This window comes from Benincasa hispida, chromosome 12 (genome assembly GCF_009727055.1).
Source record: "Benincasa hispida cultivar B227 chromosome 12, ASM972705v1, whole genome shotgun sequence".
NCBI lineage: Eukaryota > Viridiplantae > Streptophyta > Magnoliopsida > Cucurbitales > Cucurbitaceae > Benincasa > Benincasa hispida.
In genome coordinates this window covers 45,341,629-45,355,298 of record NC_052360.1, presented here as the reverse complement: position 1 = coordinate 45,355,298, position 13,670 = coordinate 45,341,629, and the positions used below count along the sequence as shown (strand labels likewise).

The 13,670-nt window shown below is 36.7% G+C and overlaps 1 protein-coding gene across 4 annotated transcripts in view; it reads left to right on the top strand.

Annotated features, from left to right (window-relative positions):
* Nucleotides 1-13,133, top strand: part of LOC120092859 (nuclear pore complex protein NUP160) — a 52,681-nt gene extending 39,548 nt beyond the window's left edge. For 3 of the 4 annotated variants that reach the window (XM_039051090.1, XM_039051089.1, XM_039051088.1), the window contains exons 24-28: nucleotides 10,020-10,127; nucleotides 11,736-11,876; nucleotides 12,333-12,506; nucleotides 12,624-12,748; nucleotides 12,888-13,133. In XM_039051090.1, the coding sequence (XP_038907018.1) occupies nucleotides 10,020-10,127; nucleotides 11,736-11,876; nucleotides 12,333-12,506; nucleotides 12,624-12,665 (465 nt within the window). In that variant the 3' untranslated portion in view covers nucleotides 12,666-12,748; nucleotides 12,888-13,133. Of the gene's footprint in view, nucleotides 1-10,019; nucleotides 10,128-11,735; nucleotides 11,877-12,332; nucleotides 12,507-12,623; nucleotides 12,749-12,887 lie in introns of those variants that run through there. The other variant, XM_039051091.1, reaches the window with a different exon arrangement.
* Nucleotides 13,134-13,670: the final 537 nt, after the last annotated feature.

The following is a 13,670-nucleotide window of genomic DNA, read 5'->3' as shown; positions in this document are numbered from 1 at the left end:
AAAAAAAAAAAGAAGAAGAAAACCATTTGATCGCTCCTAATTACATCTATTCTTCGAGAACAGTAAAGAAATATATTTCTCTCCTTGCTTCCTGAATAACGCAAATAAATGTATCCCCCCATCCAGATTACAACAATATCTGCCCTATAAGGATCTTAGACCTTACTACATTAGAGTGCTGTGAAGTATGATGCTTGGAATGGACTCATGTGTTCTCACTTGTGTCGTGACATGGGATGTGTTAGGATGCATGGGGTTGAAAATTGCAAAGCCAAACTCTTAATTTTGATTATTCTTCATTTTTCCTTGGTTTATTATTTACTTATTTATTTATTATTATTATTTATATAAGAAACAATGTTGGATTAAGAAAAAAGAGAGAGAACAGGCTAGGGGCTAAAGGTAGAAATTAGCCCCTCCCCAAAGAACTATAACAATGCTTTCTAGTTCACAATCGTGGAAAGGTAATATAACTTCACCTAGGGGAAGTTATTTATACATTTTGACAAAAAATCTCAATCAAGAGAAGATGACTTATCTTCGAAGACTTGCTAGTTTCTTTCCAGCCAAATATGCCACAGTGAAGCCCTAGTGCCACAATTCCACAAAATTGTGGCTTGTTTGGAACAATTGCAAAAGGAGAAGACCTCCACAACCAATCATCGATACATTTCGGCAAACACCCACTAACATCAAACATATCTAAGAAAAAGCCAACAACTACCCATGAACGAACAATGAAGAAGCAAATTGTCTATGATGTTGTTTGTGTTGAGACAAAGGCAGCAAGAAGAGGGGAAGAAGGACCAATTTCTGAATTTTCTCTAAATCATGTCTTGGGTATTTAAACCTCCATGGGCCACCGCAAAGGAAAAATTTAACCATCCTAGAACACTTGAATTTCCATTAGTAATTAACGATGATTTAATTTTTTGGGATGTCTTAGTTAGCTCTAGGAAAGCAATTTGATAGAAAACCTTCCACCGCTTCAAGAGATCATAGAACACTATCTGTCACTCTTTTTTTTTGGATGGGATACATTCCGAATAATTTCATTGATGATATGAAAATACAAAAAGGTGCAAAAGCCATGAGAAATTACATAATAGAATTCCATTGTGTAATAAGAGATGCAAGATTGTAATCACAAAAGTGTGGGGTGAATTTACACCAAGTAAGAGCTGTATACAAGAGATGATCAAAGAAGTGTGTGAAGTTCGACACTTTTCTTCAAAGATCCAGTTGTTCTGCTCATTCCATATGAGCCAAAGGAAGGCTTTAATGATGAATGTCCACAATATCTCCTTTTTAGCTTTGAACGGATGGCCAAAAAGCAATGAATTCAGTAAAGTGAGGGGGTTGTTAGGAAAGACCAATTGATAGTTGAAGTAATGGAGCATTCTTTCCCAAAAGGATTGAGCGAAATCACAAAAGACCAATATATGCATTGTAGAAATTGGAGGAATAGAAATATTAATCTCCTTTTTCTTTTATTCAATATGTGCAGATTAGGTCTTCTTATATAGGAGAAAGACCTTTTACAAATATGGAAAGAATAAAGACAATAAAGGAAAAAATAAACATAAAGACAATAAAGGAAAAAATATTCATATACAAATATAGAAATTCCAACATGCATAATAGGTTTGCTACTATGATGGCAAAGAACACACCAATTTGGAGTCGATGAGATCCAAGGGGCCTTCTCAAGGAGAACATCCGCCATGTTAATGCTCCCATGATCGACTTCCCATAGGAAGAAATGGATTTTTTTTGGGATGGGGCCTCTCCAAATATTCTTGTAGAGAAATGTGTTCTGTTTAAGACCTTTGGATGCAATATGTTATGTGAGCGATTTTATAGAAATTCTATCGGTTTTATCTAGATTCCATCTCCAAGTGTCATTGACATTGGGGTTGGCTGGGGGCAAGAGCAAGGTGGACATAGTAGTCCATTCATCAATCTTGGCCTCTTGTAAGTGATGTCTCACTCCAAGGTCCTATGCTTGGTGACCTTGGTTCCAACAATGTGCAATAGAGGCTTCCTTGTGGTATGAGAGGGCAAATAATCTCGGGAATGCACTTTTAAGAGGAAGAGTGCCCGCCCATGTGTTTGTCCAAAAACGAGTATTACAACCATTACCCATCACATGAACAATGTTATCAAGGATGAGATTACTCAGCTTGACAATGTGAGTCCATGGCCCTTTGAAAATTTTTAGGAGCCTATTTTTTGGTTGTAAGGGAGAATCGTATTTTGCATCAATGACGTTTCTCCAAAGAGCATCCTTCTCGGCATGGTATCTTCAAATCCATTTGGCTTAAAGGCCATTGTTTCATTTTCTCAGATCAGTCACGCCAAGGCCTCCCTCAGATATGGGAAGTCGAACAATATCCCATCCAATTGAATGGATACCTCTTTTTCCTTGTGACCATGCCACAAAAAATGCCTGTATAGTTTCTCAATCCGCTTGCTCGCCATGGATGAGATCTTGAATAAAGATAGGTAATATGTGGGGAGGTTGCTGAGAGTGGCTCGGATCAAAGTAAGCCTTTCACCATTTGAGACATATGTGCCATTCCAGTTATTGAGACGTCTCTCAACCTTTCCAATGATAGGTTCTCAAAATCCGATAGAAGATGGCTTCCCACCTAATGGTAAACCAAGGTATGTAGATGGCCAACAATCTATCTTGCATCCGTATGCAGCTGCCAGAGTGCTTACAGAGGCATTATCTAAGTGTATGCGCAAAATCTCGGATTTGGCATGGTTGATGTGAAGACCAAAAGCTTGTTCGAAGGATCCAATAATGATAAACAGGATTGCCATTTTTGCATCATCGTGGGTTGTAAAAAGAATGGTATTGTCTGCAAATTGCTAATGATTGATGTTGATACTAGAGTTTCTGACCGCAAATCCTTCGATCAAGCCTGCTTTCATTCCAATAGTGAGCATTTGGCTAAGGCAATCGACCACCAAGGTGAATAAGAAAGGGGAGAGGGGGTCTCCCTAACGGAGGCCATGGGATGCCTTGATTTCCCCTCTAGTCTGCCATTTATAATGATAGAATAGTTTGTAGATGAGATACAACCCATAATCCATTTCCTCCAAGTGTCCCAAATTTTTTTGCAGCTAAGATTTTGTCAAGGAACTCCCAATTAACCATATCAAATGCTTTCTCAACATCCAACTTTATAACCAAACTGTTGGCTTTGGTTCTAATGCGGAGATCAATCAATTCATTTGCAATCAAGGAGGCATCAATTATCTGTCGACCAGCCACAAAGGCAAGTTGATTCTTGGTAATAGTATCGGGTAGGACTTTCTTGAGTCTTTCTAATAAAGCCCTTGAAATAATTTTGTATAGGCAAGTGATGAGGCTTATCGGTCTATAATCCCCAACACTTTTAGCATAAATCTTTTTTGCAATTAAACATATGTCTCGTTGAGGTTGCCATTGATTATGGCTTTCTCAAAAAAGTCTTGGAACACCCTTTTGATGTCATCCTTAAGGATGTTCCAATGCTTTTTAAAGAACTCTGTTGTGAATCCATCTGGGCCCAGGGATTTGTTAGTCCCCAACTCAGAAACAGTGTGCCAAATCTCCAATGGTGGGAGGTTTCTGTTTCCATGCTTCTTAGTGTAAAGATCTCCATAGAAATCATGAAATTCAGCCTTTATCTCATTGTCATCAAGAAGACTCTGGCCATGTTTCGATAGGATCTCAACAATTATGCTCTTTCTTTTTCTGTAGGACATATATTTATGAAATAATCTGCTGTAATCGTCGCCATCCTCGGTCCATTTGTTCTTACATTTTTGCCTCCAACTGATATCCTCAGAGAATGAAAGGTCTATGAGCTCAACTTTAATAGATGTCCTTCGGTGTTGTGCAGCTTGATCAAGGCTGAGAGCCTCTTTATAGTCATCTAATCTACTCAATTCATTAATCAAGTCTGCCTTTTTGGTATGAGAGCATCCAAAAACATCTCTGTTCTAAGTCTTCAAGATCTTTTTGAGGTTTTTCAACTTTTGAAGGAAACCATGGCCAGCCATCCATTGATCCTGTTTTGCTGCCACCAATTTGATAGCACATTGGTAAAGGACTCCATCCTCATGTTTTTGAATTTGAAATAACTAGGACCCCGTTGTTGTATACCGTGGGACAAGTGAATCGGGTAGTGATTAGAGGTTGGTCGAGGGAGCCGCTTAACAATGCCACTAGTGAACTTATCAGTACAAGATCCAAATATTAGAAACCAATTAACAAGTGTCATCACCAGAGGAGTTTTAAAATTGGACCAAGTATACTTTACCATTTGATAGGGGAGGACCAATGAGTGAGAAATCATCGATAAATTTGTTGAAGAGATCCATACTAGCAGTTCTTGGCTTGCCACTCGATTTTTCGGAAGACCATCTTGACACATTGAAGTCTCCTCCAATGATCCAATTCTTAGTGCACAGTAAGGAGAGGTCGTATAGCTCTTTCCACAAGTGTTCCCTATCTTTAGCTTTGGATGGCTCATATACTCCTATCAACCAAAAAGTGTAACCATCCACGAGGGAAATCCAAATGGAGAGGGAGTGGTTACCTACAATGACATCGTCAACATTGGTAAAAGGGTCATTCCACATTATAAGGATACCACCAGCGTGGTTCACTGGATCCAAAAAGGCGAACAAGGATCCAAAGAGGCGAACAAGGATCCAAAGAGGCTCAAGCGACGTGACGAGAACGGCAGATGGATTTGATAAATCTCTGATCAATATTAGGTCTCTTCGTTTCTTGTAGAATAACAAAGGTGGCATTGGTCGTGTTAATTAGGTTTTTGATTGTTGCTCTTTTCTTCCTCGAGCAAAGGCCTCAGACATTCCATGACAGAATAATCATTCAGGAACAGGCAACCCCTTTAATACAGGGTGTAAAGACTCCCTATTGTAATTGATGGGGGATGCTAGGTTTTTTAACTCCCTTTGGAGTCTTGCAGCTTTTGAATTCGACTTACCACTTTCTCTAGCTTTGCTTGGATAAGGGCTGGATGCCTGCTCCTCCCATTCAGATTGATGATCTATGGTCGTCATCCCAATCGTTTGCCGAGTGCCTTTGTGGAGAAAAGTCTTTTTACCGTTGATGACCATCACCTTTATGTCCGAGAAGATTGCAGGAGGTGGGTTGTTGGATAATCTGAATATTGGGTAAAGTAGGTGGGTTAAAATAGTCGAAGGTACAGGGGAGAAGTTGGGCTTGCAATTGGGTTCTATAATAATTGGCAATGGTCGGCTAGGTGTGGACTTATTAGGTGATCAAGTGCATGGGCTGGGAAGATTGGGTCCGATGGATAAATTGAGGTTATTGGGGACGGGAGTCGGGTGTGAAATGCGTTTTGGGTCGGGGTTTGGGTCGGGTGTTGGCTCAGATTCGATAAGTAGGGTTTTTGGAGATACGTTGAGTGACGGAAGGGTTTTTGTTTGTTGGGTAAAGGGGGGTTATGTTTTTGGTTTAGAGAGGATGATGGTAGGTCTGCAGAATTTTGCAGGTCAGGCTATTGATCAGATTGATCAGGGTGCGTTGCTTTGGTATTGTCGAAGACTTCACCCTTTGCAACTCGACACGTGAGCTTCTTGGTACGGTAACCATGGACCCCGACGATGAAACCCACATGATTATCCGGCTGAAAAAAGGGGTCTATCTCAACAGATAATGTCCTCGATGATGAAGTGGGAAGATGTACAGTGGCTGGGAGAAAACCCCGATTGGTTCTCCTTCACTTTCAAGCAAACCTCCATCATATCTAGATGAGTAAGGGTCTTTTTAGTAATATCACAGAGACCTCCACAAGTTGTGTCGATGAACTCAAATGTTTCAATGGACCAAAGGTCGATCGAGAGATGTTTCACTTTTATCCAACCACCATAAATGTGACTTTCTTCTCAGCTAAGAGGGTAGCATGGTCCCAAGCGGCAAACTTGACCTTGAAGCCTCTGATGGATTGCCATCCATGATCCTGGGCCAGTTGTATAGCTTGTTCTCTGCTTTCACAATTCAGAATGGCCTCTATTGACTTGGAGGGAGCTAATGGTACATTTCCCACTCATATTTTCTCTGAGAGCCTCTTGGATGTCGAACCATTCATCATGAAAAGAGCTTCTAAAAGGGAGAACAACAGCCAACATGTGCAAGGTTGCAAATTTGTACTGAGAAGCTCGATATGGCTGATCCTTTGGTGTCTGCCCTTCCTGGTGGTGGTCATTAATGCTCTCCTCAATGATCGATTTGTATGTTGGTGCAGTTAATGGTTGGTTGGTGGTGGTCGATCTGGCAAGGTAAATGTTGTTTAAAGACTTTATTTCTGTAAAACACCGTTGGAGAGCAAGTCTATAAATAGTTTCCATCCTCTTCTATTTTCCCTGAGTGGGACGATCAGTTTGTTGCAGCCCCCATTGTTTTCCAGCTTTGTAATCTCTGCAAAATGTCCTCTTCTGTTGGATAACTTTTCAACCAAAGTACATGGCCATCCAAGTGATCTTCCTTGAAAAACTTCTGGTTCAAGGGGAAGTCGATGAATTGTTTCAGGGTAGAAGAAAGCCAGTGTAGATTTGGAGGCTGAAGGTTAATGGAAAATGAGCGGTCACGTTGTTGTTCTGTAATCCGAATTGTGCGGCTTTGGGTGCGATGGTCTGGGGCAATGGAGAAGGTTTTGCGATCGAAGGTGAAGGATGTTCGTTTTCCGGCCATCGGAGGAAGGAGCAGTGTTCAGGAAACATGGTGTGGTGGTAGGGAGGGTAGGGCAGGTTGGGGAAGGGAGATGGGGGAGGAGGAGTGGATAGAGAGACATCATAGCTCAGATTCCGACCTCAGGAACACTATCTGCTTCTTCACCCTATCTCTCTTTTTTTCTTTTTTTCTTTTTTTTTTTTTTTTTTTTAAAAAAAAAAAGGAAACAAAGCTTTTTTTTATTGATATAATGAAAAGAGTCTAATGCTCTAAATACAAAGAAACAAAATAAGCAAAATAACGAAAGTACAACCAAGATAACTAGACAAAGCCAGAAAAGAAAAGCAATTACAGTCAAATACATCCCATATCGGAGCAAATTTTCTCTTGAACAAAAACTACTGAAATTTAAACTTCGTGAACAACCATGAACACTGAAAAAAAAAGTAGAGAACACCGAAACTATGAGAACAACCATGTGTAGCAAGGACAATACAAAGTAGTGAAAAAAAATCAGAACTTCAAAAAACCTGCTTCAACACTACAAAAATTTTGAGACAAAAAGATCATTCCAACCGAATAAAACTTCCATCAAAGGCAAGTCTTGCACAACTCTATGGTTTATTAGAGCTTTGACAACGAGAGAAGCTTCAAAATGAAGCCAAAACAAGCTGACATGCTTTGTTCTCAAGCAAAAACACCAGGAAGAGATATTGTCCAGCAGCAACTTTTTCCCCTCAGGAGAATGACTAGGTATTTCGACTCTAATGACCTGCACTGTTCCAGAAACTCCCATGAATAGACTAATTTCAGACATAAGAAAGCCTCCTTAGATGCAACAAAGCAAAGCCAGCCCTTTTAATCAGTTGAACAGCCACTCAAAATACAGCAGTAGCTTGACATCGTAGATTAACCACCTCTTTCCACAAGACACCACAAAGGATCACGTAGAAAACTTTTAAACTTTGAATAATAAAACAATCAACTAATCCAGCTTTCCACTACCCAATCTGCAAGGCCCTTCTATCTAAGGCCAATATCCCAGACATTTGCTTCTGCAGTCAGCTATAGTGGCATCCTTTTTCATGAAAATAGGAAAAGGGTCAGGGAAGGTCTCTCAAAGAGGAATATCATCCAGCCAACTATCCTTCCTGAAACTGATACCTATTGTCTTTATTGGCTTTAAAATGTAAAAACCAAAAAAGAAGCTGTGCTACTGTTGCAATATCAAACCAAAGTTTGCATTTAACAGTCTCAGTCCCCTTAAGATTTAAAATTTTCCAACTCCTGGTGTCTTCCCCATAAAATACTTGAAAGGACAATTCTCCACAGAATTTTCCTCATGTAAATTTCTACAACCACTTTAGAAGTTAGACAGTATTCTGTTGTTGAAAAGCACTGCATCCGAGACCTCCATATTTCAAAGGAAGGGATTTTTTTTTTTTTTTGATCGTTAAGCATAACTATGGAAGAAAAAATGGAAGGAGTGGTAAAAATGGTGGATGTTCAAGTAGCGTTGAAGAGGGTGATTGTTACTTGATGTGGTAGGATTAGAGTAAATTAGGATATTATGGTCAAATCTTTAATTGATTATTAGGATTAGCTTCCATGATTGATTAGAATTAGGATTAGTTTCCTTGGTTTATTAGGATTAGGATTAGTTTCTTTGATTATAGAGAGATTGTCTTCTTGTATTGACAATTTTTAATTCATAATAAAGACTTTGATTTGATTCTTGGAGAAATTCTCCTTTTATCATTTTAGGCTACATTCAAGTTCTCCTTTGATTTTGACTTTTCCACGTCATTACTGCTATCGTAGTTGCAATGGAAATTCCATTTTTGGCACCAGTTTATGCATCTGGGATGGTTTCTTTGGCAGTTGTTTCTGCCACATCTTGTATTATGGGTATTCAAAATGGTTTTGACTGCGGAAACATTGAAATCGAGAAATGGTAGATCGGGAGGCTATTCATCAGTCATCACTGATTGGACAAGAGTCAAACAGCCACCCCCCGTCCAGAAGAAGTTTCTAGTCATTTTATCCATCACATTAGTGATCCTTTATGGGCTTTTAAAATCGAGAAATACGAGATTGGGAGGGTATTCATCATGAATTGGAGAAGAGTCAAATGACTGCCTTTCAAGAGAGTTAGATTTCTTCATTTGTCCAAACGGTTGGCAAATTTGTCCAGTAAAGTGTCCCAAAAGCTTATTTTCTTTGATTGCCTCCAAGGGAATGCCAAGATAGGCAAAATCTTGTTCTTTTGTGCATGTTTAACTCATATGTTTCACGACCGTTACAGTACTAGGGTGGTTGATTATATAAATAATAGTATTTTGTTTAAATCGTGTGCAATAGTTACATACAGAAAATTGTAAAATATATTTTTATTTATTGAGTTTACATCTCAAATGAATGTTAAACATTTGGGAAAGTATTGTGTGTAGTGGAATGGTGGAACAAAAAATTAAGCACAAAAAAAGCCCCATTAGAAAGACATACATTGTGAGTTTGACAAGGCTTCGGAGTGGACAGATTGTTTTGGTTCTACTCGTCTACTAGCATCTTTATGGAGTTCCCAATCAAAGTCTTTGGCTAATTACTCTATTCAGGATATTTGTCTTAATAGGAATGCTTTTATTTTCTATGTAATCATGTTGTCGAGATACTGAAGAGGATTTCATTTGTATTGGGATGTGATGGGGTGCCATGGATGTGTTAACCTAGTTGAGATATCTAGGTACACCTGCTGATATGAAGATTCTATGATTCATGTATTTTTGCTCTTTTGTTTCACTGTATTTTGAGCATTAGACTCTTTTTATTTCACCAATGAAAAGTTCTATTTCTATTTAAAAAAAAAATTTGTTAGGTTACAAATAATAGCACCAAATACCCATAACTCAATTCAACCCTGCACTCTAAATACAGACTTCCTAAACTAACACAACTCAACCTTGCACTCCACACAAACAATTATTACCAACTCAACTCAACACAACTCTCTACACCAAAAATGCACTCTGTCTCTTTGTATTAGTTTATATAATGAATAATTCTGATTTCATTTAACAGTTCAGACGACATATTCATGCATTTTCACCCTGTTTTTCTCTCTTCTCTTTGGTAAATACTGGACGCCTATTGTTTATTAAGTTGTGTTTACTAAAGAAACTTGGCATTTTTACACCATTTCTTGTTGTCTAGAGCTCCTGTTTGTATATTGTCACCTTTATCTACTCTATATTTACTACTTATAACTTTCTGTATCTTAATCATTTAAATTAACAACTTTCAGGAAAAATATAAAGGTTTCAACGCTAGATTGCCTCTTGTTGTTGCAGAAACACTTCTCCGGTTGGACTCCCAGATGGAATTGCCTATTTGGCTGGTTCTTATGTTTAAGGTTTTTCCCAAGTTTTTGCCACTTGTTTATTTAATTCATTTTTGCCGGATAAAATCTTAGCTGTCTTTTGTCCTATAGTGCATTTCTTGTTTAACTTGAGGAATGATGGGTAAAACTTGGTATTTAAAACACGAGGAGATAATTGGTAATCATTAGAGAGATGAACTTACAAATATAAGCTTTATATATATATAAAAAAAAAGATTAATATACGAATGGTAAGACATTCGATTGGAGAGACAGGGCTCTTGGATGGAACTTCGGGCAGTGTCCCACATTTTTTTGGAAGAATTGATGTTTCAAATGGAAAAGGAAGTTAGTAGACTCGCAGCACCATAATGGATAACAAGAAAGTTCTTCAATTTAAACAAAGTGAGGAAAGACTATAATTAGTAAAATGGTGTTTAAATTTACAGCAGTAAAAAGGTCAAATCCATGAGAGTCTGCTTGGTAGGAAATTTAAATACAAAAATTTTAAAACAAGGGATTCAATGAAAATAGAGTTGTATTTTATATTTTCAGAGATGTTTTTGGCAGCAGATTCATAAATTGGGTTCTTATTATTTTTTTTTTTTGAAAGGGAAGCAACTTTTATTGATGAAATGAAAAGAAACTAATACTCGAATTACAAAGAAACAACGAAATAACAAGAACTAGAACTATGGATCAGTAGGTGCGCCTGGTTATCTCTAGTTGCCACACCCATAGCACCCTAATCACCCATAGCACCCATCACATCCCAAAACAAAATATGACAATTGATTAAATTGAATTCTAATTTAATCGTCTTATATGTGTTTATAATATATTTATAAATCATAAAACTAGTTGTAGTTACCTACTAAATATTAGATTGAATATAAACTATTATTAAATTATTTATGAACATGTCTTATGTTAAGAAATTTGTATAATTATTATTTTGTATATCATATAATTTATAACACTACACAATACATATTTTAATTTTAAAAAAGTTGACTTTATATATGAAATACTATATTTCTAAATGTTTTTATCTATTTTTAATATGATTATGCATTTTAAGTTTCTGGATACACCAAAAATATAAAAAAATACTTTCAGACTTTGTCCGATCACAGAATCCAAAGACGGTTTTAAAATATAGAATCAAGATTGTCTAAAATTAGTAAATTTGAAAACATAAAACAAAATCCAAATTCTCCAATTTCATAAATATGTTTCCGTTTTCACATTTATGAATTCTTGTTGTTCCAGTATCAATATACTCACTTTTATCATGAAACCTTTTATAAATGTTTGGCTTATGAAAACTAGGACTCGGTTACTATATCTCCCCAGCTCTTGCCATTAGCCTTGGCCATCAACCATAATGGTCTGCATGTCCAAGGCACTTGACTTATGTTACACAAGTAAATGAATCCTGTGGGGATTAAAAATAAGAATACCAACGTAGATCATGATAAGAACTATGAAAAAATTGAGCATGGATGGAATTGCTATGTTCAAATTCACCTTTCAAATTCCACAATTCTTGAATATATTTTCCCTTTTCTTGATTGTACCATGTTTCTATTTTCTTTGTGCCATCTTCCTTGATCAACTCATCTGACAATATTATGGCAGGATGGTAGAAGGGCAAAGACATGGGGGATGACTGGTGAAGAATCAAATCCAGCATCGTTGTTTCGACTATATGTTGAATATGGTCGATATACAGAGGCTACACATCTGTTGCTTGAATGCATGGAATCATTTGCATCAATGGTAATTCGTGTGTTGATTTTTATATCTCAATTTTTTTAAAAAAAAACAAAAGGAAACAAAGTTTTTCATTGAAGAAACGAAATAAGCAAGATAAATCAAATATATATCAAAATTTTGTTGATAATCAACATATTGAGTCTCTTTTATTTCTATGCGTAATTGAAAGACCCCATCTAGCCGAAGAAATCTCTTTCATTTGTTACTTGAATAACAATTTGAGTAATAGTCTTTAAATGAACTCTTTGAAGAACGATTGTTTAACCATGGACCTTGTATGAAGCATTTATTAGATAAATAATATCTAGTGATAAATTCAAATCGAGATCCTAACATATGATCTAACATTGACTGTATAAATTGAAATATAAATGAAATCTTTCTTTCAAGTTTGAACATTTTCTAATGAATTTTAGATTCCGTGGGCCACATACTGAATCATGTTCCAACTTTCTGCAGCCACCAGCAGACTTAATTAACAGAAAAAGACCATTCTCTGTTTGCTTCCCCTACAATGCCGTTCAATACTTATGGTGCAAAATAGATGAATTGATCCGGTCAGGTCACATGGTAGATGCTTGTGAGAAGCTGAGAAACCTATTGCATGGTGCTTTGTTGAATCATCTGAAGCTGGTATATTGTACTTTAATGGTCGGCTCTTGTTGCTATGTACAATTATCTTGTCGATATGCCTTACATTGTTCTTTTTTCTTCTTTTTCTTTTTTCCCCTTTTCTTTTAATATCTTAAGCTTAAAGTTGAGGCAGACGATATCATATCTGCCATCGCTTAAGCTACTCTGGACTACATCCAGCAGTTTCTGTGATGCCAGAAGGAGAAATCAATCATCTTTGATCACCCAAAGGATGTTTAAAGGTTAGAATTTTGACGCTTTGCCGAACTATTTGAAGGTCAAGTATTTATGATAATAATGTCTAATGATAAATTACAACGTTATGAATTCATTTGTTTATTCCCTTTTTTCTTTTCAAAAACCATTTTTTCTTCTTTTCAGTCAAATCTCTACCCCAATGGCACACCATCTTCTGTTTTAGAATACCCCAAAGATTGGTGAACAGGTTGGATTTTGTTCAGACAACCAAGGATCCAGAGATGCCATGTATATTTGATGTTTTCATTTGTTTGCAACATTTTCATGATGCAATCATAGAGACTAGAAATTTCATGAAGCTCCCATCACTGAATTGGGAAAAAGCGTGTAAATGCATTATATGTCCAAATATTTACATGTTTATTTTAATTGTTATCGTTTTTATTTGCTGCCATTTATTCTTGAATCTTACATCAACAACTGCCACTGGTTAGATACTAAAATCATGAAATCCATCGACAATTCCCTCAAGCTCACTGTTGGAAATATAATTCTTGTTTTCAAAATGCCATTGGGCTAATGGAAATCTTCGTAGTGACTTAGTTTCCCTCTTTAGAGTCTAAACATAGTAATTAAAAACACAGTTTTCCCATCAATTTGAATTGTAAATGACCGAGTCTTTTGTGATTTCTATGTAATTGCTGAGAGAGAGAGAGAGAAAAAAGAGAAGATAATTGGCAATATCATAAATTACTATCCAAATGACAAAAATGGAAGGTGAGAGAGCAATCAGATTACAATATCAATAATAAGATAATCAAATATCAATTAGAAGGAATCAAATAGTTATAAAAAAGGAAAATTATTTTAAATGATAAAATTATTGAAAGACACTGATAGAATCATCTATCATTGATAGTTATAAAATTTTGTTCATTTTTCTATATTTAAAAACAATCCTATAAA